Consider the following 26,065-nt stretch of genomic DNA (forward strand, 5'->3'; position numbering starts at 1 on the left):
GGTCTCAAAATAACATTGAATATTTTCCTCATTAATTTGGCTGGGTAGATTATCGCTGAAGGCCTAATTGTGCATTATTGCTAACTCAACAGATGAGAAACAAATGAACAGATCCCCAATGAAGAGATCCGAGAGCACTGCGAAGCAGTCACTAGTGTTCTAAACAAAACCTCTCTTCATTAAACTGGTGAATATTTAAATTTTTAAAGTATAAGGACATATGTGTTTCTATTTCTAGGATTTTCCTTGTCTGTTCCAAGACAGATCATCCTGTGAAATTGGAGTCCAACATCAGCTGTACAGAAGGAAAGTCTTTAAGTGATAGTACATGATACCGCATTTAACAGTGTTCCTGTGCCAGTCTGCATAATGAGTGGGGGATGAAAAGCAATCGTTTTTCTTTATGTAAGCTCAGTGAGGACAGTTCCAAGCCTGCCACACAAAACTTCTTTAATAATGCAATCCAGTGCCTTTGATTTAAGGAACACGCAAAAGAATAAACAACCTATTAATCTAAATTTTCTCGTTTGCCTGAAAGTACAAAGCGGCAACGAACAAACCTCTTGGCTACATTAAGTGTACTGAAATGCAAAACTGCTTCTTTTCTCACCCTACAGTTACTCAGGAAAAAGGAGGGGGGAGAAAAGGGAAGGGAGAGAACAGGCAAGGGAAGCAGAAATGGTTTTAATATAAATTGCTTAGTCAAAACATCGGGCACAATGAATTCTGAAGAAGGCTTTCAAGTATTGCCACACGAAGGCACTTTAATACAAGTGGATATGCTCAGAAGATGAGTGCAAGAGATAGCATTACTTAGTAAAGAGCAAGAATCCTCAGGCTAACCAGCTCTCAATTGAGCTGGTACTGTCAAGACGAAGGAACCACAGGTAGTAGCTTGATTAATGTTTTCAGTGGTTTTGTTTGTTTTGGGAAGCTTCAATACAAAATACAGGTGAACACCTTGATTAATGTTAGTCTCCTGACTGTCTGCAGTGGTGTGCTTTGCTGTTATTTAATGCACTTGCAGTCAGCAGAGGTGCTTTCATTATCCATCCACAAATTTTAACATCTGAAACAGAATTATTCTAGAAGCACTGTCAGTCTGACTCAGACCGAGTCTGCTGTGCCTGAGCACTACAAGTGTGGTTGGAGGATATGTTTAGGCATTTGGCTAAACAGTTTTGGCAAATGTTCTTGGTTTCCCTACAGCCTTTTTCATAGCTTGAGAAGGGCAGAGAGATATTAAAGTTGCTTGTCAAAGCAGCTTCACTACATCTATGGTTTGGGTAAAACGTATAGTTTCAGTCAAACTGTTCTCTGTATGTATAGCAAAATTACAATGTACATCAGAAAGTTAGGAAAAAGAAAAAAGCTGCTTCATTGGCTGTAACATAAGCAGGCTTTTGGAAAAAGTGGAAAAAATATTCTGGCAGTTTTGGGATGAGCAGAAGAACCATAAACTGAGAAAAGGGTAGGACCTATGCCATAGAGGAATTAGTATCTGTGGGTTAAGCATCCATAATACTTTTTGTATTGAAAGTTCAGGAAGAGGCTCAAAATACCTGCAACCAGGGTATTTTCAGTAAAATGTTATTTGAGCCAATATACTAGTCATCTTTCTGCTTTGGCTCCCACTCTTCAGCATGCAGTTAAAGCCAGACAAGACAAATTTAGAAAGCTGTTGATAGCTTATGCTACAGTTGTAAACAAGAGATCTGAAATTATATACAAATTGTTTTCTGAGGAAGAGAAGTTTTATGGTGCTAAGAGCAAGTTTGGCCTGCTAGGCCCTTTATATCACCACCAAGCAAAGTTGTAACACAAACATAGGTTTTATACTGGGTCATCTACTGAAAAGGGCAGTCCTACTCTCCTCCCTACCTTTCATTCCCATCTTCTCCATTATGCCAGCACAACTGCCTGTACAGCCCCATTGTAAATGGGACAATAAATTGATTAAACTGAAAAGTAACTTCTTTTTCCACGTTATTTTTTGTTTGGATCAGCTCTGTGCTGTCTTCACTACACAGCCAACTGCACCCCCACAAAGAAAGGGAAGAAAATTAGGAGCAGAGAGGAGGCCAAGGACTACTTCCCTCATCAGTGCCAACCTAAAAGTGCTTATCTAGCCACAGGCTCAATTGTCTTCCTTGGGAAGAAGCAGCTTCCTTGCAAGCCACCTTGTAGAACAGCTAGCCACAGGACTCCCAGTAAAACTCTCTTCTTCTTTCTCCCATGTCTGAAAGCAATGCATCACCTTCCTCAGAATGCAATCCACAAAATGTCCCTATCTCCACATCAAACAGGACAGTGACAGGCAATATTTTACAAATTACAGTGATTAGAAAAGGCAAATGAAATCCATAATATTCCTGGTTTAAAAAAAAAAAAGTCAACACTAGTGAAAAAGCAGGAAATTAATCTCTTGGAGAGTATGTTTAACTATCTCCTGCATCATGCAATTCTAAATCATTAAGGAAATAGCTTATGGGTATTAAAGCTAGAGAATTAAAGGGATAAATCATTCTGAATTTATCTACTGAAGAATCTCTTACAAAAGTAAAATCTTGAACTAAAGTTAGTGAACAAGTGCCAGGTGCCTCCAATTATATCCTCCAGTAGCCACCATCTGAAGAAATTTAGGGTCATCTTAACTAAGGACAAATGAATCTTTAACCAGTCACTTCAGTACTCAGCAATGGTGTATGAGCCTCTGTTTTGTAGCATTCAGAGGCTGTATTTTATATGGTTTTATTAAAAAACAAGATAGGAACATCCCTTGCTCTGGGCAAAAAAGTCATTAGATGCAGCTAGTTCCACCCTGTCTCTCTTACGCGTTTGTATTTGATTTGGAAAGGTACGTCTCCTTCAGAAGTGCCATGTCTGCCTTAAGGTTTTTCAACCAAGCAAATTTTCCTTCCTAGTAATGGGAGTACCTATCCTTTTGAAGTTTGGTTTTTTGGTTGGGGTTTTTTTTTTTTTTTTAAGAGTTACTCATGATTATCAGGTGGTTGAAAGTGTAATAATTAATTTGAAAGTTGCCAGATTAGACTCCTCTGCAGAGAACAGGTTATTTATAGCTGAAGAGTTCAAAATTCTGAAAATCCACCCACACTTGGACTGGTATGCCAACATAAGGCATATTTTGCCTTTACGGTCAGTTTCTATTGCTATTTAGAAGATTTACTATCCAACTTTATGAATAGCAAGCAGCATTACAGCAAACCACTCTAACTTCTAAACTGAAAGACCTGCTTTTGGATCTTCACAGTTTAAACGTCTGTTTTTCCACTCAATAGGATGAAATAAGGATCAGCAGGGATCAATCCATTTATAGATAATAACCCTTTTAGAGACTTTACAGCATTGCCTAAGCACTGAAATTTTCATCTTATATTACAATTTCTTGTTTCAAACTGAAATTTTCCTTGCTTATGCCTTCAGATATTTTGGAAGTCACGCAAAGAATGTAACAAGGCTTTGTCCGAGCTGTTACCTAATGTCATGCACAGCTTATAAAATGAACAAAGAAGAACTCCCTGCTATGCAATTTGTTCAGTACATGGAACAAGCTGGCAGTTAGTATTAATCAGTTATTTCAGTAGTGTAAGATCTTGCTTATCTCAAAAAACCCCAAGGAAAAGCCATTTAAAAACATGACAGTAATACAGCATTATATTTGTATGGCTAAGCATTGTAAATGTCAGAAAATGCTAAAATTAGGGATGTGCAGAAAACTTTATCTACCTCAAGTCTGTGTAAGTTATATTATCATTTCCTTCATTATGCAAATACTATTCTTAAGCATTATAGCATTTTTCCTAGTTTCTTCATAACATCTATCATTCTTGCATACTTCATACAAATTTCATTGTCACAGTGGTGCCAAACATCTTTATTGACAGATTTTTGTATTATACTTTATTTGGATGGAATGTCACATATTTTCCTTTCCAAAGGCGCACAGCCTACCCACAATGAAATTCAGATACTAGAAGAGATTAAGTTCTCTGCCAAACACTGACAATATTTTAACTACCTTTCTGATATATTTCAGCTGGAAGATTCAAGTAAAACTCATCTAGTATTAGCATTAGCTATCTTTCATAGACTCCAGAGCAGTATAAAAATAAATAATACAATGTAAAAAAGAGTCTGCTGACAGCAGTGAATAACTGTGAAAAGCCAGGAATTTGCAGAAATCTGGAAAGAGAAACAAAATGAAACAGGTTAAAAAAAAAAAAAATCAGGGGACAAAAAGACAATCATATGCATATCAGGAGAAAACTGCAGTAATGATAGTCCTCTTGACATTTTGCTCCATGGAGGGAAAAATAAAGTAGTGTTCAGAAAAAGAGTGTGCTGTATTTAATATAATACATATCATCCTTCTTTTTCTGCATAATCCAAAACATTTTCTATTTCAGTGATAATCTGGGAAGATGTCAGTAGTGGAGTAGTACTTAACATATTAAAAAATTAAAAGCAGACGTTCATAATTTCTGTCAGAATTTTGAAGAGGGTTGGCTGACAAGCTCTCAGCACTGCTAAGAATTGATTTTCAAAGTCTGAAACACCTGGGAAATTTTATAGGACTAGAAAAAAAGCTGAAGTTGCATTAGCACTTAAAAATTATAAGATCAGGGGCTTACTCTGACTGAAGTGGCTACCCAACAAGAGCACGCAGTATACCAATGAGTGCAAGGATGGGATCGAAATAAGGCCTAAAGTGCTGCCATCAGTTGAGATAACCTAGGCATCTGTACCATGGCCATCTGCATAGTACTCCCAAACAAAATATTCAAACAGGACATACCGGACTTCATTGATTGATTACTAAGAGCTATCAACCATGAAAAAAAATTTCTTGGTGAATTAAGTAATCTTTTCAAATGGGAACACAGGTCTAGATGTAAAAAAGGATCAAATAACAGTTAAGCTTTGAGAGATATTACACTTTATACTGAACAGTGCTGTGATTACAAAATTTGAATTATTCAAAACAACCACCAAACATGTTAACAGGATAACTGTTATGTCTCAGAATGAGGATGAGGAATCACTACTTAGAAGGTATATTTCTCCTGGGATCCCCAAGGATACCCCTTTAGTTCTATGTTCTGAAGCAATTTTTCAATTAATGGCCTAGAAAAGAACAAGAATTAATGATAACATTTGTGAGCCATATAGAAACTGAGGAAACACTATAAATTTAAAAGGAATGAGTAGTAACACAGAAAAACCTCACTGACATAGTTGGCTCACACCTAGCTTCGAGTAGCCTCATGTATGAAACACTATATCTAGAAACAAAGAATGCAGAGGGCTCCACCTGGGTAAACAGTTTCGATGAAGACAAGCAGAGAGGAAGGTGACCACAAATGCTCAGAATAAGGTAATCAGGAGAATAATATGGTCCTCAGATGAGTAAAGACAGCAATGTCAAGTAGAGAGGCTGAGTTACCAGCATTTCACCAATCTGAAATATCCACAACTCAGGAATGATGGTGAGAATTGAACAGGAGTCGGATACTTAAAGGAACATAATTTCCATAAACTTTAAAAAAAAAAAAAATTTAAGGTGACAATAATCACATTGTTAAAGACTGCCACAAGTTGAGATTGTAGTAGCATGTTCAGGATTCTGATTTTCCTAGCCTCTAATGATACTTTTCAGTTCAAAATCAAGTCTCAGTAAATTCTGACCTCCAACAAAACAAAAGTTATCAAATAAACAACCTTCCTCCTCTGTCAGGACATTCTCACCTGGGCCTTCTATCATCACAAGCAGTCTTCACAAGCAACTGTTTTCTCAGCAGCAGCAATGTGGAGCGTGTACAAGGGCCGCCCTACTGCATGCATGCAGAACTACTACACATCAGTCAGGCTTCCTGCCTGCGTGCTAAAGCATGTGTGCTAAAGCATGTGTGAGCACACCAGGAAGGTGTCCGAGAGCACGCTATTTCTAGCAGCCCTCCTTCCCAAGAAAACTCAGTACTTCATGGGGACCGGGCTGCAGGCCAGCCTAATTGCTCTGGCAGCACCGATGGCTGACTGCTTCCTCCTGCTATTTTTCCCAGGGGCCCTTCGGCCCCTTCAGGCTCACATGACTTAATCAAACCTGAATGGCCTTCTGGAAGATATGCAAATTATTTTTCAGTCGGACAAAAGTGTTTTGGCTCAATACTGGTGTTACTAAGTGAAGTTTAATGATGTGCTATACAGGTCAGACTACATGGCCTAATGGTACTTTCTGGCTATAAACTCAACAAGTGTATTACTCTCTAAAGGAGGTTTTAAAACAAAATATTAGTATAGTCATTATATTACCTAATTAGACTGGGTCAAGTATCAATACAAAGCAATATGACCTGTATTTTAGGGCCAGGTTTGTCAACACTGGGATTTTTGCACTTACAAACTGCTAGGTGGTTTGAGTTCAGCCATGGTTGCAGAGTACCACACTCTGCATCCCACCTCTTGTGTGACCTTGCACTGGTGCATTTCAATGTGCTATGCCGGCAGAAAACTAACTCAAGCAGCGGAAGTACTGAATAGTTTTCTGCCAGTTTGGCATGCCGAGACAGATCAGCACGAGATCGGACAAGTGCTGGAGCTGCCATAAGAAGGATGAGAGAAGGCAGTATCTCACTAGCCAGCACTTAGATCAGGTTATACTGACATGGTACTGCAGCTTTAATTAAGACATTACTAAAGTCTCAGATGCATTCAATTCAGAGAAGACAATAGCTTCAGTTTCCAATTTATCTTCGGCATATAACCGGAATAGGTCTCTTTTTCCTGTCTAGCTCTTACCACAAGAAACTGTATCACTAGGATATCCTTCTCTTAAATACTGAGCTTTTTCCACTGCAATGTAGGATAAACCAACTATGAACGTTTCATAGCCATGTGAAGCATGGTAGTCTGGTTTTAAAGCCATTTTAAAACTCATTGTGAAGACAGACAAATTAGGTTGCTTTCAAGGTAACGAAAGTACAATCTCTAAAAGAACAGGTTTCAGCTTGCAGTATTCCATCTTGCCCTGGGCAACCCATTCACACTGCATGGTGGAACATACAGTCTTGTATATTCCCTTTATTTATATTAAAGATACCACGCAGGATCATAAAATGCCTTACAGGTGACAGTGCTTAACTGAACACTGGACAATCCTGCAGGACACACACATGTACTTTCTTGGTTCTCTTTCACCTGTTAAGATCAACTAAAAAAAACCAAGGACACTAGAGGTAATGCTAAGATAAAGATAGTATCAGTTGTTCTAGTTACAATAAGGCTTCTGGGATAAAGTGGCAAGCATTTCACTGGGTGCAGGGATCAGTTCTTTCTAAACAATAATGGTATCTCTACCTGATCCAGCCAGCTGCATGTTCTTGTATACATTACTAGAATTAATACTACACAGAACTCAACATAATTTTTTGTTTATTTACAACCATGCTTCTCACATGCTAATGAGTGACACCAGCTCTTCAGAGGGAGAATTTGCTTTTCTTGCCAATACACCCTTGGCAGACTCTGCCCTTGAAATAGAACATTTCAGGGAGGGACAGAAGCCAAGAAGAGGGAATGCAAGGGAGGATAGTATGATATGAGAAGAATGCTTGCAATTTTACAGGGAGAAGACCCAGCTGCCAGTTATTCAGATGTTTGAACTCACACACAGATACTAAGCTGTTCCATCCACAAAAGGTACACACTTAGATAGTCAACTGCCAGAAAATGCTAGGGAACAGGTGCTCCTGTGTCCTCTAACCTGGTTATGTACTTATAACTGAAGATGCCTGCATTAAGAAATAATGCAATATACCATGCTTCCTCCCACCCCTAAAACAAGGAAAACATCTCTACTACAACCCTGTCATCTCCATGCTAGACAGAGCCTACACAGATAATGTAGTTACCAGGCAGCTTCTTCAAACTCACCTGTGACTCAGGTAAAACATTCTGGGATTGGGACTTTGCTTTTCAACAAGCAAAAACTTAAAATCCTTCAGAATTTTGAAACTCATTCAAAAACAGTGAAATTGTTTGCCTCCCTTTTCTTGTCTTCCAAGCTACTATCAACCCATAATGGTGCTTTTGGCCCTTTCCAAATCACTTGACATTACAGGGAAGCAAGTGGATTGCATGCTGTAGTTTTAGCAGAATACATGTATTCAGTACATCCAAAGCTTGCAATAAAGTGCATGCACAATTGAGTTAAAAAGCAATTAAACTATCATGATGTTTTAGTGACTCCTAGACTTCTTTTGGCACTCAAACATGGAAGTCACATGCTAAGACTGTAAAAGAAGAGAACCAAAGGATTTCTTGTAGAAGTAACATCCAGACCAGGCTAAAACTGCAGAACACAGTATCCCTTCAGGATCCCACTTGTACGCTAGCATGAATGGAAAGAAACTAATACAGTTACACATGCAGAAATGGGAGAACAAACTCTGCAACAAATTTCAAAGATATTAACTCTAGTGGAATCTGAGGTAGTTCAGTTAAAGCCCAAACTGAATTCTATGAAAAGTCACCCAATTGATTTCCAACTCAACCCATTCATCCATTTCAGTCTGATCCACTGTCAAGATTTCAGAGAAGCATGTGTATGCACTGTTCATCTTCTGGTGGTTTTAAGAGGGGGAGAAAAAAAAAAGTAAAAAAAAAGCTTGTTCATAATGATAGCCCACCCAAAATCCAGCTCAGCTTGTGAAGCAGCATACAAGGGTTTTTCCCCTCCCCTAATTTATTAATTTTAAATTCAGCATTATAAATGAATCAATAACATTTACTGCCACTTATGACCCAAATTCCTCACTTTCTGCTATACTCATTGTTATAACAAACAAGCTACTTACATTTTAGACATCCATCAAAAGCTACTTAACCTGGTCTGGTAGGTGGAAGGGAGCTGTAAACCAGAATTAGTTTTAATTTATAACTATCATGGCAAGGAGAGGTAGAGTATGTTAGTTAAAATAATTGAATAAAATTTTTTAAAGTTTTCCATTAGAATCACATTTGTATTTTGCCGCCTGCTTTTATATTAAGGTACACAGGCATCAGGACTAGAGATAGGTATAAAACTTCCTACAAATAGATTTTTTTGTTTAAAAAAATTTAGCCAAGAATTGCAAATGATCATGTTTATAGTTCTAACAAGAATGAACTGAAACACACATAGCATTCAGTAGAACAAAAGTGTGCATATTTCATCAGGTAGGTTTCAATTTGTACACTAAAGGTGGAATACCAGTATCTATTTCTTCGGTAGCAAACTTGACAATTTCTCACCTCCACCTTGTCTGTCACAGTTCACTGCTCTTTCAGTTTGCCAAACCAATTGTTTGAATAGCTGTGTTATAAATCTCATTACAAAAGTGATCCGAGTTAAAAATAAGCTTTAAAAAATTCAGTACAGAAGCAGTGAAATGATAGAAGAACACTGTACTGAGTATATCTGGACAATCCCTCAATTAGCAAAGGGAAAATAAATACTTGTGCAGAAAAGTCAGCAGCCTAAGTGCTGCTCTAGTTGCATTCAAGTCCCAAGAAGTTCTGTGTTGCACTTCCAATTACAGCAGATGGGAGCCAGTGTCAGAGGCTAAATCTAAGGTATTTTCTGTGAGATGTTTTCACTTACAATTATTTCTCAGTGTTGTTGCGTTTGCTTATTTGGTTTAGTTTCTCCTCAGAATCATCACAGAAGGCAACTAGAATGCTAATTTTCTTTAGGGCTCAAGGATAATAGTATCTGTGGATTCTGCATTTACCTTGAAACCATTTCAAGTTCAAAGTTATCTGAACAATGTTCCTGAAGAGTAGAAAAGTCACTTAAAAACTCAGTATTTTGAAGAAAAAACTCTTTATATTTTCTTTAAATATAAATATATAATTATATTTATATATTTATAAAAATAAATGTATTGCCTCAAAAAGCTACTATTGTCTGAAAACAAGATTTTAGAATAACTTCTGGCTATAACTTGAACAATGATGTTCCACACAGACTAGGTTGTAAGGAATATGTTTGATGACACGGTTAACTCCCTGATGATTCAGGCTCCTCTACACTCAATTCCTACTACACTCCAGTTTCAAATTGATCATTGTTGTGTAACTTTAGGAGTTATGTAAATTCCTTTTGCTATGTTGCCTGCAAATGGACTTACAAGTCAAATGAATAATTTAACTTAGTAGCAAGCAAATATCCAGTGTTTTGAGGCTGCTTAAAATACTAGATTAACTTAACATTTACCTAAGCCTCTTGTCAAAATACCTTAGAGCCATTCCTTAGAAGTGATTGAATACTGAGCGATTGAATACTGAGTAGCAGAGTAGTCATAAGTGAGTAAAAAGTAAAATTCTTCTCTACATATATCCACGTTACATAAAAAATGCTCAAAAAAGAAAAGGCAAATAAGAAGATTGATTTGCTTGTACAATGTCACTTTCGTAATCTGAGTTTTTACATTTTTAATATGTTCAATTTGTACCAATCAGAAATAGAATCACACAAATATCCACAAATTAAGTATCAGATGTATTTGACCATGTCCTGGTTTCAGCTGGGATAGAGTTAATTTTCTTCCTAGTAGCTGCTGTAGTGCTGTGTTTTGGATTTAGGATGAGAATAAGGTTGATAACACATTGATGTTTTAGTTGTTGCTAGGTAGCGCTTCCACTAGTCAAGGACTTTTCAGCTTCCCATGCTCTGCCAGGTGCACAAGAAAACTGGGAGGGGGCACAGCGAGGATAGTTGATCCAAACTGACCAAAGGGCTATTCCATACCATATGATGTCATGCTCAGTATATAAACTGCAGGGAGTTGGCTGGGGGGCAGCGATCGCTACTCAGGGATAGGTCAGCGGGTGGTGAGCAACTGCATCATCCATCACTTTCTTTGTATGTTGCTATTATTATTATTATTATTACTACTACTACTACTACTATTTTACTTTATTTCAATTATTAAACCGTTCTTATCTCAACCCACGAGTTTTCTCACTTTTACTCTTCCGATTCTCTCCCCCATCCCACTGGGGCAGGGGGAGTGAGCAAGCAGCTGTGTGGTGCTTAGTTGCTTGCTAGGGTTAAACCACGACAGACCAACATGTAATTTTTTATTAAACATTTAGCAAATGCTCAAATACAAAGAGAGTAAGAAAAGTGTCAAGGCAAGGCAAAAAATTTTAACTATCTGGCTAAAATCAATGGTCCACCTCACCCTCTGCTGAAACTATGTGAGGTCTGAAAGAGTTCAGGATGATTGTGTACATTGTGTGTGACAATCTCCTGGAACCAAACCGCAACAAACAGAGCCACCACTTTCATATTTCCTCTCTGCAGGTTTGATTAGTTTTCACATGAATAGGTATAGCTCTTGAAATCCAGTTCTAACTATCATAAAGTCTTTCCTTCCTTTCTCCAGAACTTAATTTTAATATTATCCAAAGAACTGTTAAAAGGCAGAAGAATTCCCATAGGAAAAAACTTCTGAGTCTGAATTGGGGAAGAGGGGGAGGGAAAGAGAAGGGAGACTGATATTAAAGGGGTTTTTATATTAAAGTTTTTAAATTTCAAATGATTATACTGTTTTACTCTGTGTATTTAAAGAAGAGTTAAATTATTTTAATGGAAAGAAGCTGCGAGGAAGTTTACATGCATCTGTCTAAAATTAACTGCTTACCGCTAACAAAAAAGTGAGAGTTCATTAAGGCCTTGATTCCATCAAATTTGATCTATACAGATATCTAAGTAGTCTCAGTTTTACCTATCCAACCAAAACTTGTATGTCCAAAGACTACTTAATTTAATCCAGCAGGTGGAACTCCAGGTTATAAATAGAAAAATGAAGGTACACTGAGATTAAGTGATTTGCCCAAGACACAGATTAACAGGATTAGGATTCAGGAGTTGCCAGTTTGAATTTCTTTGCTTGTTCCACATTTGCTCCAGCAGACTAAGTACAACAGAGAGAGCAGAGAAGGCAGGAAAACGCTTACATCCTCCACTTGGCATCAACAAAAAAATGCCAAAACCTATTTGCCTACAGATTCACTTTACATACACCTAAAGCATGCTTATTATCAGAAATATTATTTTGTGTACACAAGAACTAATGTAATTTATTTTAAATCAGCATAAAACCTTATAAAACAAAGCTCTAGACTCTGTGTGCGCATGCGAGGGTGTGTAGAGGGCTGTTGCAGACACATTCTTCTAACAGAGAAAGCCAAAAGAAATAATGAACAGTTTTCAGTAGCTGTGTTACTTCTTAAAAGGCCTGCATCCCTTAGTAACCATGTTTAATTGCTGCATCTGCTAAAGCTGGCAGTGTAAAGTAAAGCTTCTTTCTGAGAAACAGATAAATAACATTTCACTAGATTTTTTTTCCCCTTTAATATTAGTTCTGCAAGATGTCTTAGCTAGTATTCAAAGGAAATACTTCAGGAGATTACAAATTTTATTTTAGTGACTATCGATTTCTTTCTTAACTCCTCTAGCCTAATAAGACTTAATATAGTATTCACATTCCTTTGCTTTGCTTAGGGGATACTTTAGATACAAAAGATGTGGAAGATTTATAGGGCAAGAAAAGCATCATGGAATCAAAAACTTTCCTAAAAGGTTTATTCATGATAATTGCATTACAGAATAGTTAATGCCAAACTAAAATGAAATAACACAGCATCATTAGAAAGACACATTTTGCTAAAGCTTTAATGTATTAATCTGGAAAACAGCACATGTTTGAAATGCAAAGTGGAAGGGTAATATTTTAGGTGCTGCCCAACTTCAGGCACCAAACTTAGGTCCTCAATGAAAAGGCTGCTCTACCTAAACTCCTAAAATAATCAATAGAGAGAAAGATTACCAGATAGTGATTCATGGCCAGGATCCCACCTGAACTGTTCAAAACTGCCCTATGGATCAGGCACTCTCTGTTGACTATCAAAGAAGCCTATGAAAACTAGATTTCTAGTTTGGGCATCAAACTTGTATACTCATAGGACAAGACATGATGGACACAAGCTGCAACAAGGGACAAGCTCCAGCAGGTATTAGTTAGCTTTGGCTTTAGCTACACCAGTGCACATACTCAACTTTCCCGTGCAGCAGCCTCTTTAGAGCAAATGCCAAAATCTCACTTTGCTGGGTTTGACATCCAAAGCTCAGCTTTTAAGCCTGTATTTCCAGATAAATAGCAAGGCGTAACATAGCCAGATCAGGTTCTAGGCTTCTGTGTTTCACTGCTTAAATAAAAGAACTCAGAAGATGGCCCTTCACAGAACAGACACGTTTAGGAAATCTTTCACTAGACATTATGTGCAACTCGCCTAGCAGACTGGACCTAAGGGGAAAGAACAGTATGCTATTTTATAAGGTGGTCCCTTGAAGAACAATATGCTTGAACAAGACTCTACTAGTTAGTACTTTGAAGCTATGGAAAAACAACAAAAGACTGCAACCTCTCTATAAAAGGGAAATACTCTGCATTTACAATGAGGGAAGATGAATAAAGAAGATACTCCAGCATATAAAGTAGTTTCTATTTTGAGCTCCTTCAAAAGGGAAAATCTCTTGCCAATTTTACTTTAGAAGCTAGCAACTTTTATACATGGAGACTGGCTTTCTAAGTGATAGAGTTACCAGCTAAATACCAGAATGCTTATGAGCCAAGGTACTTTAAGAGAGGGTATACATTACTAATGCACACACAAAATTACCTTCTCCTCCCGAAGAGGGAAGGATTGTCGTGAAAGTGATACTGAGCAAGTGGTTCTACAATAGAGATGATGAACTTGATGGCATATGTTAACTAATATGACTTCTATCTTGTTCTAAACACTTTGTCTAGAAAAGTAAGTAGCAAAGGGAGTTATAACATCAAACTTGAAAACAACTAAAAATACATCCTACATCATCCCATGTAGGTCACGCACAGTGATCTACTATTCTGAGTAAGTCAATGATTACTCTCAAAACTTTTAAAAAGAAAAAAATATGACAGATTCTTACAGACAATTTGTCTAAACAATACTGCTTTATACTAACATATGTGTGTTTTCCTACTTGTCTCATGGTAAAAGAAGCCTATATCTGTAAGAAAAATATAATTTTAGCATATAAAATTTAACTCATAATATCAAAAGGCTAGACATCTTGATTTTACCTCTGACTATGTGAACTTCAGCTAGTCACTTCATTTCCCTGTCTCACTTTCTGGAACTGCACAGTGAAAATAGTGTTGTCAAGATTTTTGGGAAGCTTCATTCTTTCACATCCGTAAAATAGCTGAAGATCCTCAGACAGCAGGTACAGAAAAGTGTAATCATTAATCATCATTCTGAAATTAAGACATCACATTTGAGGTTCTGTCCATCACAGAAGCAAGCCATGAAACACTTCTCAGCGCCTTAAGGACAATTACACCCGCTCAGTCATTTCAAGGGTTTGATAAAAGAAGTTTCCAATCAGAGCAGACAGAAAAATTAAAATTCTTTCAAGAAGAAGCTGCAATATTAACTGTTCAGTATCCTAATCATGTTGACTAGTATCTGCTTTGCATTGTAACTTTGCACATTATAACAATCCCTCTGCCTCTGCTGGCAGAAATGAAGAAATATTTATTAGCAGCATAGAGAGTGGGGATGAGAAAGAGGAAATAAAGAAAAAGCTTTGTTTCTGACATAAGATAGTGATGCAGAGACAGCTTCACACCAAAAGCACTGACGGCTTGACTTCCTTTCAGATAACGTATAAGTTATTCTGGTAATTATACAAGGGAAATTTGCCTGAAAGGTAGATGAGAACTTTGAATATGCAATAACTTAACTCCAGCAAAAAGAGTAGGGAGAAAAGTAGTAATAGATAACCAGATACCAGGGCTAGAAAGAAACAAATCTTTGAGAAACAGACAATCAAAACAAACAGATAAACTCAGAGTGAGGATAGTATAATGATACAAAATAATAAAAAAATGGGCAGGTAAAGAGCTGAGTAGGGGAGGGGGTGAATATAGTTCAGAATGAAAGTTTGTCCTACAGTGCAAAGGAACAAAAGGGGAAGGGTTGAAATTCCATTCAGGACAATATTGCCTTTCCTGACATCTCTCCTCCCTCTATGAAAATGAACAGTAGTAACACTTTGGAACCTGACATGCTTGCACTTTCCAACAGAAAAAAAAAAATCCACTTCTTTTCAAATTTTTTGTTTCCTTTAGGTTTATTATGTACTCTGTGTACTCTCCAACCCCGCTTAATACTGTTGCTTATTCTATTAAGCAACACCAGGTTACTCCATTACAAATAACACACAAGTTCTACTGGGGAATCTATACCAGTTTATTAAATCAGCTTATGTGAATTTTAGCCGCTTCTTGGACTAGACCTTAAGGCAGGAAAACCTCAGAGAAGACGACATTTGACAAGTATCTCTGTGAGCACTAGAACTAGTAAAGCTTTTGTCCTACAGATTTGTGGGGTTTGGCTAACTGACACTGAAGTCTAGGAAGGTGTGAACTATCTATGGAAGCTTTTCCTGCTCTTGAAGCATTTCTAAGGTCTTTGTCTTTATAAAGCCTGAAAAACCATTTCATGAAGCTTTCAGGAATTTATCTACCTGGCAAAAAGCAGGACCACAGCCTTGAATTTCAGGAGAGCAGACTTCAATGCCTTCAGAGATCTGCTTGAAAGAATCCCATGGGATATGGCTCTAGAGAGAAAAATGGGTCGAGAACAGCTCATTGATATTCAAGTATCTCCTCCTCCAAGCTCAAGAAAGGTCCATTGTGCCAACAGAGGTGATGAGATTCATGCTTAGTAAGAGCATGGAATGCAAATCACTTTCAGATCAGTTTATGAAGGAAGGTACTGTACATCAGACTGTACATTAACAGAATCATGTCCCTGCGACAAACTCAAAATGGATCAAGTTTAATTTATAAATATTACTGACTACATTTCATAACTCATTTGCAGATTACAGGTTTTCCATAGTACTACTTTATCCCCATTTCACAAAGTTGTAGTAGCATATCTAAGTACTAATCATGCATGCAGATCACTTCTACTGATAGTCATCTAGGATTCTTGAAAGGTGCATAACAAAGCATAAACCAACAATCCTTTTAATCATATACAACACCTTTATTGATGATCATACTGATTTAAACCAGCCTTACAGACGTTTATAAAGGTAAGACGACTTTAAAGTGATGTGAGAACTTCTACACCTAAGCGCAGCTGCACTGTTTAGCTAAACTAATTCAACATCACACCTTTAGTCAAACATGGACATACTGAATGGCACCAAGGCCTCAAAACAAAGTGCAGAGTAGGGACTTACTGAGACATTATGATTTTGTAGGCACCAATTATCTTGCCTAACAAGAAAAGGTTTGCTGGAAGAGTTCAGTAACAGTTACAGCAACAGAAATTCAGCTCATGTCAGTCCTTTTAACACCGTAAGGAAAAATCTGTTCCTCAAAATAAATAAATGGCACTCCCAAGCTTATTTTACCAGAATAACTGAATTTAAAGTTTTTGTGAATATAACTAATAGATGGAGTGGAAGAACAGAGGGTGAGAGATTGCAGTTGTCCAAATGCACAACCAACAAACAGGCAAAAACTTTCTAGATATAGCCAGGCCTGCTTGACCCAATAGGAGACACAGATTCTAGAGTCAGGAGCACACTATATAAATCAATCAGGTTAACTTCGGAAAGCTAGGAAGTGAATTTGTGGTGATGGAAACTATGAATAACAAGACCACCAGAGAGAAAAGCTATAAGAAGCAGCTGAGACAATAAAGACACAAAGACAACTGGTTCAGAGATTTTCTGTGCAGCTGGACAACAGTACTTAAAAAAGATAGAAATTAAAAAAGGTAGATATCTCTTCACTTATCATGACATCTCGTAGAATGTAGGCTACTTCGAAGAATTAATTGCGTGTGTGTAAAGGAGCATCCTTACTCTTCTGTTCATACTGGACCAGAACACACGTTCTGTCTTCATAGTGCTCTTCCTCAGATTGCATCTACACTGCTCACAGTAGAGCTCAACACAGAGATGCTAGAGTTTATTCTGCAGCAATGAGCTACATGGACACACCATAAAACACTCCCCATATGTCAGCTGACCTGCTGAGATAGATCAACTAGTCTCAGGCTGCTGTCAAAGCAACATAACTCTGCAACTTCCAGGTCCCAAGCTAGTATCTTGAGATAGTGCTGAATTGTACCATATGGAAATACCAACCCTGAGCTTAGATTGTCTATACAAACACTGCATTACACAGCACAGACATACATTTGAAGCCAAGAGCATTGGCAGAAGTATGTTTTATGGTTCACTAAGAAGGGATGAAGATAATTCTTGCCTTGGTTCAGGCGCTTTCACATCTCAGGGCAGGTTAAGAGCCAACAGTGGGTTGAAAGCAGACATAGGCTTCACAGAGGCTCTTATTTTCTTACCACCTCTTTGCAGAAAGTCACAGTATAAGGAATCAAGAGAAAACAAGATTTTCATCTCCTTTCTCTACCTCCCTCTCTCCCTTTCAGCATCTCTGCTGCTGAAGAGTAGACCAGAAACATCATAAAACATACTAGTTAATGAAGCTAATGTAATGCTTCATAGACCTTCTGCTGGATGATTGCCTATGCATATGTAGTGTGCAGATCATCTCTCACGATTTGTCACAAGTGAGAAAAGAGATAGACCAAGTTCATTTAATATAAGAAACATGGAGCATTCAGAATCCCAGTGCAGATCACACAACTTAGAACTAGTTTTATTCCAGGGAACTTCCCCACAATTTGGAATACTAACTCTTCAGGCCCATGTTGGAACCTAAAAAAGTCTTAATTGAAAAAATCCATTTCTGTTGGTTTGAATAAGAATGCTGTCATAGGGATGGGAAACTTGCCAAAAGACTGCAAAGCAAATGGTAATAATAATTACCATTCAACCATAGTTAAATTTTGGATAATTAGTTAGCAGAATGCCACAATGATCGCTGTACATAAGCTCACTTAAATGTTTCACAGCACTGGGACAAAAAGTAAAGAACATATTAATTTAATTTGCCAATGACACGACCAGTGAAGAACTGTCAAAAGACACAAAATAGCCAGAAAATGTTAGAAGACAAACAGAAAAGCATATTGGTTTTCCAAAAAAAGTACATTTAGAGAGATACACAGCTAGAATATGAAGTTGAAAAAACATCTGGAAATTAAGATGAGCTGGTGCATGTTCAGAGATATAGTTGAAAAGGAAATGTAATACTGGGGGAAGGGGGGCGGGGCAAATCCAGATTAGATAAGGAGGACTTCCACTGTACTGCATTTAATTTCACAAACTGCATTGACAGAATGGTATGAACTGAATTCAGCAAGAGGCTAGCTGAAGACTCCATTACTGACCCACATGCTACTACTTCTACAAATGATTACTGCAATGCATTTTAGATCTATGTAATGGAGATGTTTTAACTTATAATGCTTGTAGTGATACCTCACTATCTCTAAAATGTAATCCTCCACTTATTTCTCCTCAGCTTCAGAAATCCTTTGACCTGATATTCCAGAGTCATCAGTGGTTCCAGGCAGAGCTACATTGATAAATCATAAATAGCAACAGCTATAATTGTAGGGCAAAGGAACTATGAAGTGAATAAAGGCTGGAGATCATCGTTTCAACCAAGGCTATTTCACTGCAGAATGAGCTTCCAGAGAACACTGTATTAAAATCCACAGCCTAGTTGTCTTTAGGACATACTCTAAGACCTTACTGATTCATAAAAACTTTCCTACAATAACATGGTATAAAGATCTGATTTGGTTTTAACAGCAAAAGGGAAAAGGCAGAAGATTCTGACATCTGCTGTGATCATCATAGAATGCTTCAGGTTGGAAGGGACCTTTAGAGATCATCTAGCCCACCTCCTTGCAGTAAGCAGGGACAGCTTTAACTAGATCAGGTTGCTCAGAGCCCCATCCAACCTGACCTTGAATGTTTCTAGGGATGGGGCCTCCACTGCCTCTCTGGGCAACGTGTTCCAGTGCTTCACACTCTCATTATAAAAAATTTCTTCCTAATATCCAGTCTAAATCTACCCTCCTTTAGTTTAAAACCATTACTCCTTGTCCTGTCACAACAGGCCTTGCTAAAAAGATTGTCCCCATCTTTCCTGTAGGCCCCCTTTAAGTACTGAAAGGCCGCAATAATGTCTCCCTGCAGCCTTCTCTTCTCCACGCTGAACAACCCCAACTCCCTCACAGCCTGTCCTCGTAGGAGAGGTGCTCCAGCCCTCGGATCATTTTTGTGTCCCTCCTCTGGACCTGCTCCAACAGTTCCATGTCCTTCTTGTGCTGAGGGCCCCAGAGCTGGACGCAGCAGTCCAGGTGGGGTCTCACCAGAGCAGAGTAGAGGGGCAGAATCACCTCCCTCAACCTGCTGGCCATGCTTCTTTTGATGCAGCCCAGGATACGGTTGGCTTTCTGGGCTGCAAGCGCACATTGTTGGCTCATGTCCAGCTTTTCATCCACCAGTACCCCCAAGTCCTTCTCCGTAGGACTGCTCTCAATCCCTCCATCCCCCAGCCTATATTGATACTGGGGGTTGCCCCGTCCCAGGTGCAGGACCTTGTGCTTGGCCTTGTTGAACCTCATGAGGTTCACACAGGCCCACCTCTCCAGCTTGTCCAGGTCTCTATGGATGACATCTCGTCCTTCTGGTGTGTCAACTGCACCACTCAGCTTGGTGTCATCTGCAAACTTGCTGAGGGTGCACTCAGTCCCACTGTCTATGTCATTGATGGAGATATTAAACAGCACTGGTCCCAGTACGGACCCCTGAGGGACACCACTTGTCACCGGTCTCCATTTGGACATCGAGCATCGGGTTTTGGAACCTCAATAAAGTAATCTTGTCAGCAAAACGCATTAAAATAGCATCTTTCAAAAAAGAGCTAGAACAGTGGTCCTTCTATCTCTTCTCAATCTCCAGTTCACATGAATCATACAGATAGGGCATTTCTTTAATTTTTGTAAGGAATCTAGCCTTCCTGGTAAAGTCAAGAAGAACTAGTCAAAGACACATACCACTCTTCTCATTCCATGACAGAGATTGTGTGTTTGGTTGTGGTAAGCCTTCCTTCCACAAGCTCCAAAGGTAGTTACATTTCCATTTTCCTAATTCAAGTGTGCAGAAGAGGCAGCCATTACACCACATGATGAATGTGAAAGAAACAAGAGAAGTCTATAAGAAGATTTTATTTCAATATGAGCAGTAACAGTACATTTTGTCTGAAGGAGAGGTAAGAGTCTGCAAAAAGGATCCAGTATAGTCCAACTTACTTTCTGCAGCAGTTTTATGCTTCAGTGGTGTGTGCATCTAAATAAAGTAACAATCACCCCTGAGTGGAAGGAAAAGATCCTGTATCTGGTGTTGAACCATTCCAGGGCTATATCTAAGGTATCAAACAGCAGCTATTTTTGCTGGAAGCAATTTTAAATTGAGGGGAGGGGGAAAAAAAAAAAAGAAAGAAAAAAGAGAAAAGCTGTTGAAAAGCACCAAAGCAAGCTGGGGCTCTAGAAAAAAGTGCCAATGGTCTTCACTGAGCTTTCTGTTCACTTCTCAATACATCAGGCCTGGAACAAGTTTCTCAGTGCAAAATTTCTCTAATTGGCTGGAAAGCATTTAAGGAAAAATCTTTTTAATTAAAAACAGAGAACCAACGAGACATGAAAGCGATGGGGGTTGGGAGAGGCATATGTTGACCTTATGAAGCTTCACAGCAGAACTCTGCAGGGGCTGTTTAAACTGAGAAAGCACAGTTTTAATTAAAGAGTCCTGAGGAACAGACAATTCAAAAGAGCAGGTCAGCTAGATTCCAAGAGGTCAATTTAAGCATAAACAGAGGGAAAACAAGACTTCTGGTCATTTTGCCTTCCTCTGGGAGAAATCTGTTGCTAACTGAGCATTATGCTCCGTGCTTCTCAACACACAAGCTAGCTGTTCTCTAACTACCTCTATAGGTGTTGCATATCCTTGGCAAGTGTTAAGGGAGGGAAGAAATTTTGTGAAGTCCACCTCAGTTTCTTGACACTGGATCACATTCTAAAATAAAACTCCCCCCCCTCCAATGCATGGAATCCCAGACATGCTTGTGCATACTTGAAAATAGAACTCTGCATCTTGCTAAGCTTCTAAAAACAGTGGGAAATCCTGTAAAAAAAAAAAAAAAAAAACAACCAAAACAGATCCAGCATATCGCCAAACAGAAATCCTCTTTTAAAAAAAAAAAAAGGAAAAACTTTTTCTTTACTTTTTGAAGTGTTATGTTACTATCATGTTTAGTGAAGCTAGTAATTTTTCCTTGCTATTTGGAGACAAAAGGAAAAATAAATCTAGTCTCCAAAGAAAAGGATTTATGAAGGAGAATGTAACTAGAACCCATCAAGTAGCAGGGCTAACATAGAAAAATGTAACACAAAAGCTGATGCATTTCTCCATGAAGAACTACTTTCCAGTAATTCAAAAGGATGAGGAATTAAGTAGAAAAGTAATATCTACAGTAATTTCCCAAGACAAACAGCAATGTTAGTGCACTTCAATTAGTGTATACATGGCTCTGCACATACACAGATTATTACATTTAACTATTGCATCTGTTCAGATAGATTTCTCTCTCAATGGCCCTTTGAGAACTCATGGCTAGATGCATCTGCTTGGGTGAACAAGGTGCATATTCCAAGTCAAGACATGGTTATTTCAAGACTGACAGACAAGGCAGTAAATTTCCCTGCATCAGGGAAAATCAGCAGCCAGATTAAGCAATCAGTTCACTCATTTGTGAGATAATGTCTATTTTTCTAATCTCAATTAAACACTCAGAAGTGGAAAGGTGGGGGGTTTTTTTCATTTGGGTTTTTTTGAGTTTGTATAAGCTTGGAAATTGCATTGTCTTACATCTTTAATTTTATTCTCCCTTGCCTCCTCCAGCAAGGGTGCAACCTTTGATGAAATTTCTCAGTACTTATGTTGACCTACATCCTCACAGAGCTGGCTTTTATGCAGTTTATCAGGGATACCCTCCACAAATGGACAAAACTAAGAAAAAGCCACCACTCCTAAAACAGAAGTTCAAATCTGGAATGAAACTTAAAGTAAATGAGAGGGGAAAACAGCAGTAAACACTTTTATGACAAAGGAATAAACAAAAACAAGAACATCCTGGGAGACATGGAAGTTAGTGAATGTAATACTTTTGACAAAGGAAGACAAAAGATGCTTTCATAGTTTTTCGCAGACATAAATCAATGACAGTACTGAAGCACAGAGCAATCCCTGCCCAGAAACAAACCCAGGAGAGAAAACTGGGGCAGACAGAATCTTGCTGTAGAAGGCAAAGGGCATATTTTCACCCTTTTCTGCATACAGAAATTCTATTGAAATAAAATGGACATTCGATGAATAACTCTCCATGCACCTGACATAGGGCACCAAATACAGAAAGATACTAGTTCAGGTCTCACACAATATACCAACATTAATCCGAGCTATCCTGCTTCTAATTTCAGAACCAGCACAGTAACATCCACATGAGCTTTTGTTCCTGTACTCCCCCTTCCCCTTCAAAGTACCTTGGTGATTACATTTTCTTCCACAACCTTTTCCATATTCACATAAAATTGCTATCAGTAAAAGAGAAGGGATATAGTATGTAGCTAAAACTTTTTGGTTCTTTCCAACAAATCCAGATGCCCATCATCTAGCTGAGTCAGATGCTAGACAGATGAAACTTGATGAAAATCTGCATTGAAAGTACAGCAGTGGGTACTTTCCATCAGATAGCTTCTTCTCAGTTTGTCAGCAAGGTTCACCATCGACAGCTACAGTTCTGGTTGATGACTTCTTCACTATCGTCTCTAACTCTCCTACAGAAATATGTTCTAGGTGTCTACACTTTATCTTTCCTGACTATGACCTGGCCTCAAATCAGATGTGTCCTCACTGTATACTGGTCAGATTAGTACCATACAATTTACCTGAAATCTTAAACATATTATCCCTGAACTAATATAAATTATTTAAAATGTAACAAAGTACCTATCACTGGGAAGAAAGCATTACAGACAGCATAGTCAGTCACTTCAGTAGCTAATTACAGATTTTTGTCATGTTCAACTACAGTTGTCTAATTTCCAAGGATCTAAAACGGCATATGTCAAAAAAGTCAAGTCATTATTCATAGTGTTGCAAATTCTGTTCATCATGAGCAGAACTGTTGCAAAGCTTAGCTAGAAGGTGAGGTTTTATCTATATTTAAGAGAATGGTTCTAGTCTTCCCTGCAACAAGTGAGGCTGAATAGCCTGAAACAAGTGAGGCTTAAAGTTAAAAAAAAACCCCAAATTCATATTTGTACAGCAACATTCAGTGTATTTGCTTAAAATACTAAATTAAAAACTAAAACAAAACATAATTTTAGTTGCATGTAGTTACATGAGTTTATTTTGAACTCTGGCCAGTTTTCTAATACCTAATATACCAAGTGCAGTACAAGAATAGCTAAACAAGGTAGTACAGTGCTGAATAGTTATTTTGGCATTGGAGTTTTTCCTTGTGGGTAGGGTTGGGGAAGAGGTGACACAGTTGTCAGTGGTCCCTCTTCCACAGCCATCAGGATCCTGCAACATCATCTAGGAGATGTGCCAGGACTAGCTCAGGCACAGCTTGGGTGGCAGCGTTCACCACTCTACAGCCCAACACCACTATATACTCTACCTCCTGCAGGGCTCCTAGGCAAAGTACTTGGTGCCCCAACTGCCTGATAATCTCAGCACCTACTTCCCTCATGCTCCATACCCTATATTCTAATCATCTCTGGGTCTGCTACCCTGCTCCCATCCACCAACCCCCAGTACATTTTTTTTGTTTTTCCTATCCATCCCCATGCACAGGCCCACAAATGTCCTCCCTCTGATCTATTGTTGCCTGACATGCTGTCTGGAAGTAGCACTGGCAACAAGGTGCTCCTATGCTACTTTACGCTGCGAGCATTTTTTAACTATTCCACAGGCAACTGTGATGGTGTCTCCCTATTAACAATGTTAGAACATTAGAACACAGTGTGAAGTGTCAGTATTTGTACCGCATTAATAGCCTACCTAATGATTTTAATGTCAAGATAACAGGACAGCAGCAGATGGTGGAATACTTGCCTCCATTTTTCCCCACTGTTCGGAAACACCTCCAGAAGGTCCGAAGAAAAGATGCCCTGTTATGAGGGGTAGCTTGAACAAAGCTGAATTCACGGAACAAGATGTGTGTTCCTTGACGCACGCTGTTAAAACTGTGGAGATAAAGTCAAAACAAGAGAACGTTAGAAAGCTGAACCGATGTGAATGTTCTGGGGCCAGCTGGAACAGTAGCAAGAAAACCACTGGCATACATTTTGTGAAACCAAATCTCCAAAGCTTATACCCATCTGTTCTCTTGAGAGAAGACTATTTACAAAAACCACACATTGGAACTTAATTATAGGAATTAGAGGTTTGTGAAAGTAAAATTCATTCTAAAGAATCCCAGCAAGGGGTGTCCAAGAGCCACTTATTTGAAACCAATCCATTGGAAAATGGCTGGCCAAGAGTAACTGTTGTTTATCTGACCAGAAAATGCCCTTTCTTTTAGTACCATTTGAACTTCACTGCTATTCTCACCACAGTTTTCCGTGAAGCCACAAAACAAACAAACAAAAAAATTCCTCTTTAACAGAAGCCTCAAGATTTCATTTCTAGTTTACTGAAACTTGACTGTATTGGATGTATAAAATCTACTTCAGTTGTCTTGAAAAGAAAATTGACGCTTCACTAAGCAACACTTTGCACTAGTGCATTTTGAAAAGAGTAGCTGGTCATTATGATGAGCAGTCAATTTGATATTCACATTCTTGTATTTTAGTTCCAATTTCTCATATTTGAGTTGTAAGCACTTTAGGCTAACTTATTATAGTAAGTGTTTGTCTTTAAATGGTTTATCTGAAGTGTAAGAAGCTCTCCTTTGGGTATGGTAAAGCTCAACATGCAGGAACAATAGAAATGCAAATACAAACATTATATACCACAAGGTACAATGACAGGGTTGCCTCAAAGATAGATTTTGTGCATTTCACTCTGCATCGTGCAAGTGGGACAAAGCTTTCAAACACTCCAGAGAGATCATTAAAAACATTCACTTGGGACAGCAGCTTAACTCTCCCGTACAGGAGAGAATTAATGAAAAGATACAAGTTTACTTTCATCACAGCAGAACCTCTCCATAGGTAGCATCTCCACAACAGACAAAATCCAGTGGTCAGTGTGAACCCTCTCAGTTTGCAATTTTAAATCATCTCTTTAAATATAGCTTAAATCACTTTATCCTTCATAGTATAGAAAAGGGTCTCACATTTGAAAGAGAATTATACCAGACAGAGTTGAGTAAAATTAAAAAGTCATGTAACAACTGAGGCGGAGTGGCGAGAAGCCAATTCAATTTTTTTTTTTTTGGGGGGGTGGGGGGGGGGCGGGGAGCAGGGATCACAATTTCTGTTTTTTAATGTCCTGGTTCTCAAAGACATGCAAGTAAATGGAATTTTTTGTTATGTGTTGAAAGCTAGGTGCAGAACACCGTTTCTAGCCCTGCTTCCCAGAATGAAATGCAACTCAAAATAAGTACAATCGCCTTATGATTAAGAAATACTCATGACTCTTGAATCCTGGAATTAGGAATACTCTTTCTGTAAATATCATGGACAAATATATTATTTTGTATTTATGAAACCTTATTCATGCACCAGTGCTGTACAAACCAGAGGAAAGCACAGCCATTGTCCCAAGAGATTAAAGTAAATAAATAAATCATGTGCCTGATCAAAATATGCCAAAAGTACAGGAAAGGGCTCCCATGACTATCATTTTAAGTAAAGCATTCATTACAAAGTGTTGTAGCTCACTGCCTTAGAGTGAATGAATTCAGAGTAAGGTAAAGTAACTTGC

At 38.3% G+C, this 26,065-nt stretch overlaps 1 protein-coding gene across 1 annotated transcript in view; it reads right to left on the bottom strand.

Moving 5' to 3' along the window:
- Positions 1-26,065, bottom strand: part of CSTPP1 (centriolar satellite-associated tubulin polyglutamylase complex regulator 1) — a 73,658-nt gene that overhangs the window by 31,283 nt on the left and 16,310 nt on the right. The window contains exons 2-3 of the mRNA XM_075712951.1: positions 24,251-24,381; positions 20,128-20,217 (exon numbers count right to left, since the gene is read on the bottom strand). Coding sequence (XP_075569066.1) covers positions 20,128-20,217; positions 24,251-24,381 — 221 coding nt within the window. The remainder of the gene's footprint in view (positions 1-20,127; positions 20,218-24,250; positions 24,382-26,065) is intronic.

Source organism: Pelecanus crispus, chromosome 6 (assembly GCF_030463565.1).
Source record: "Pelecanus crispus isolate bPelCri1 chromosome 6, bPelCri1.pri, whole genome shotgun sequence".
NCBI lineage: Eukaryota > Metazoa > Chordata > Aves > Pelecaniformes > Pelecanidae > Pelecanus > Pelecanus crispus.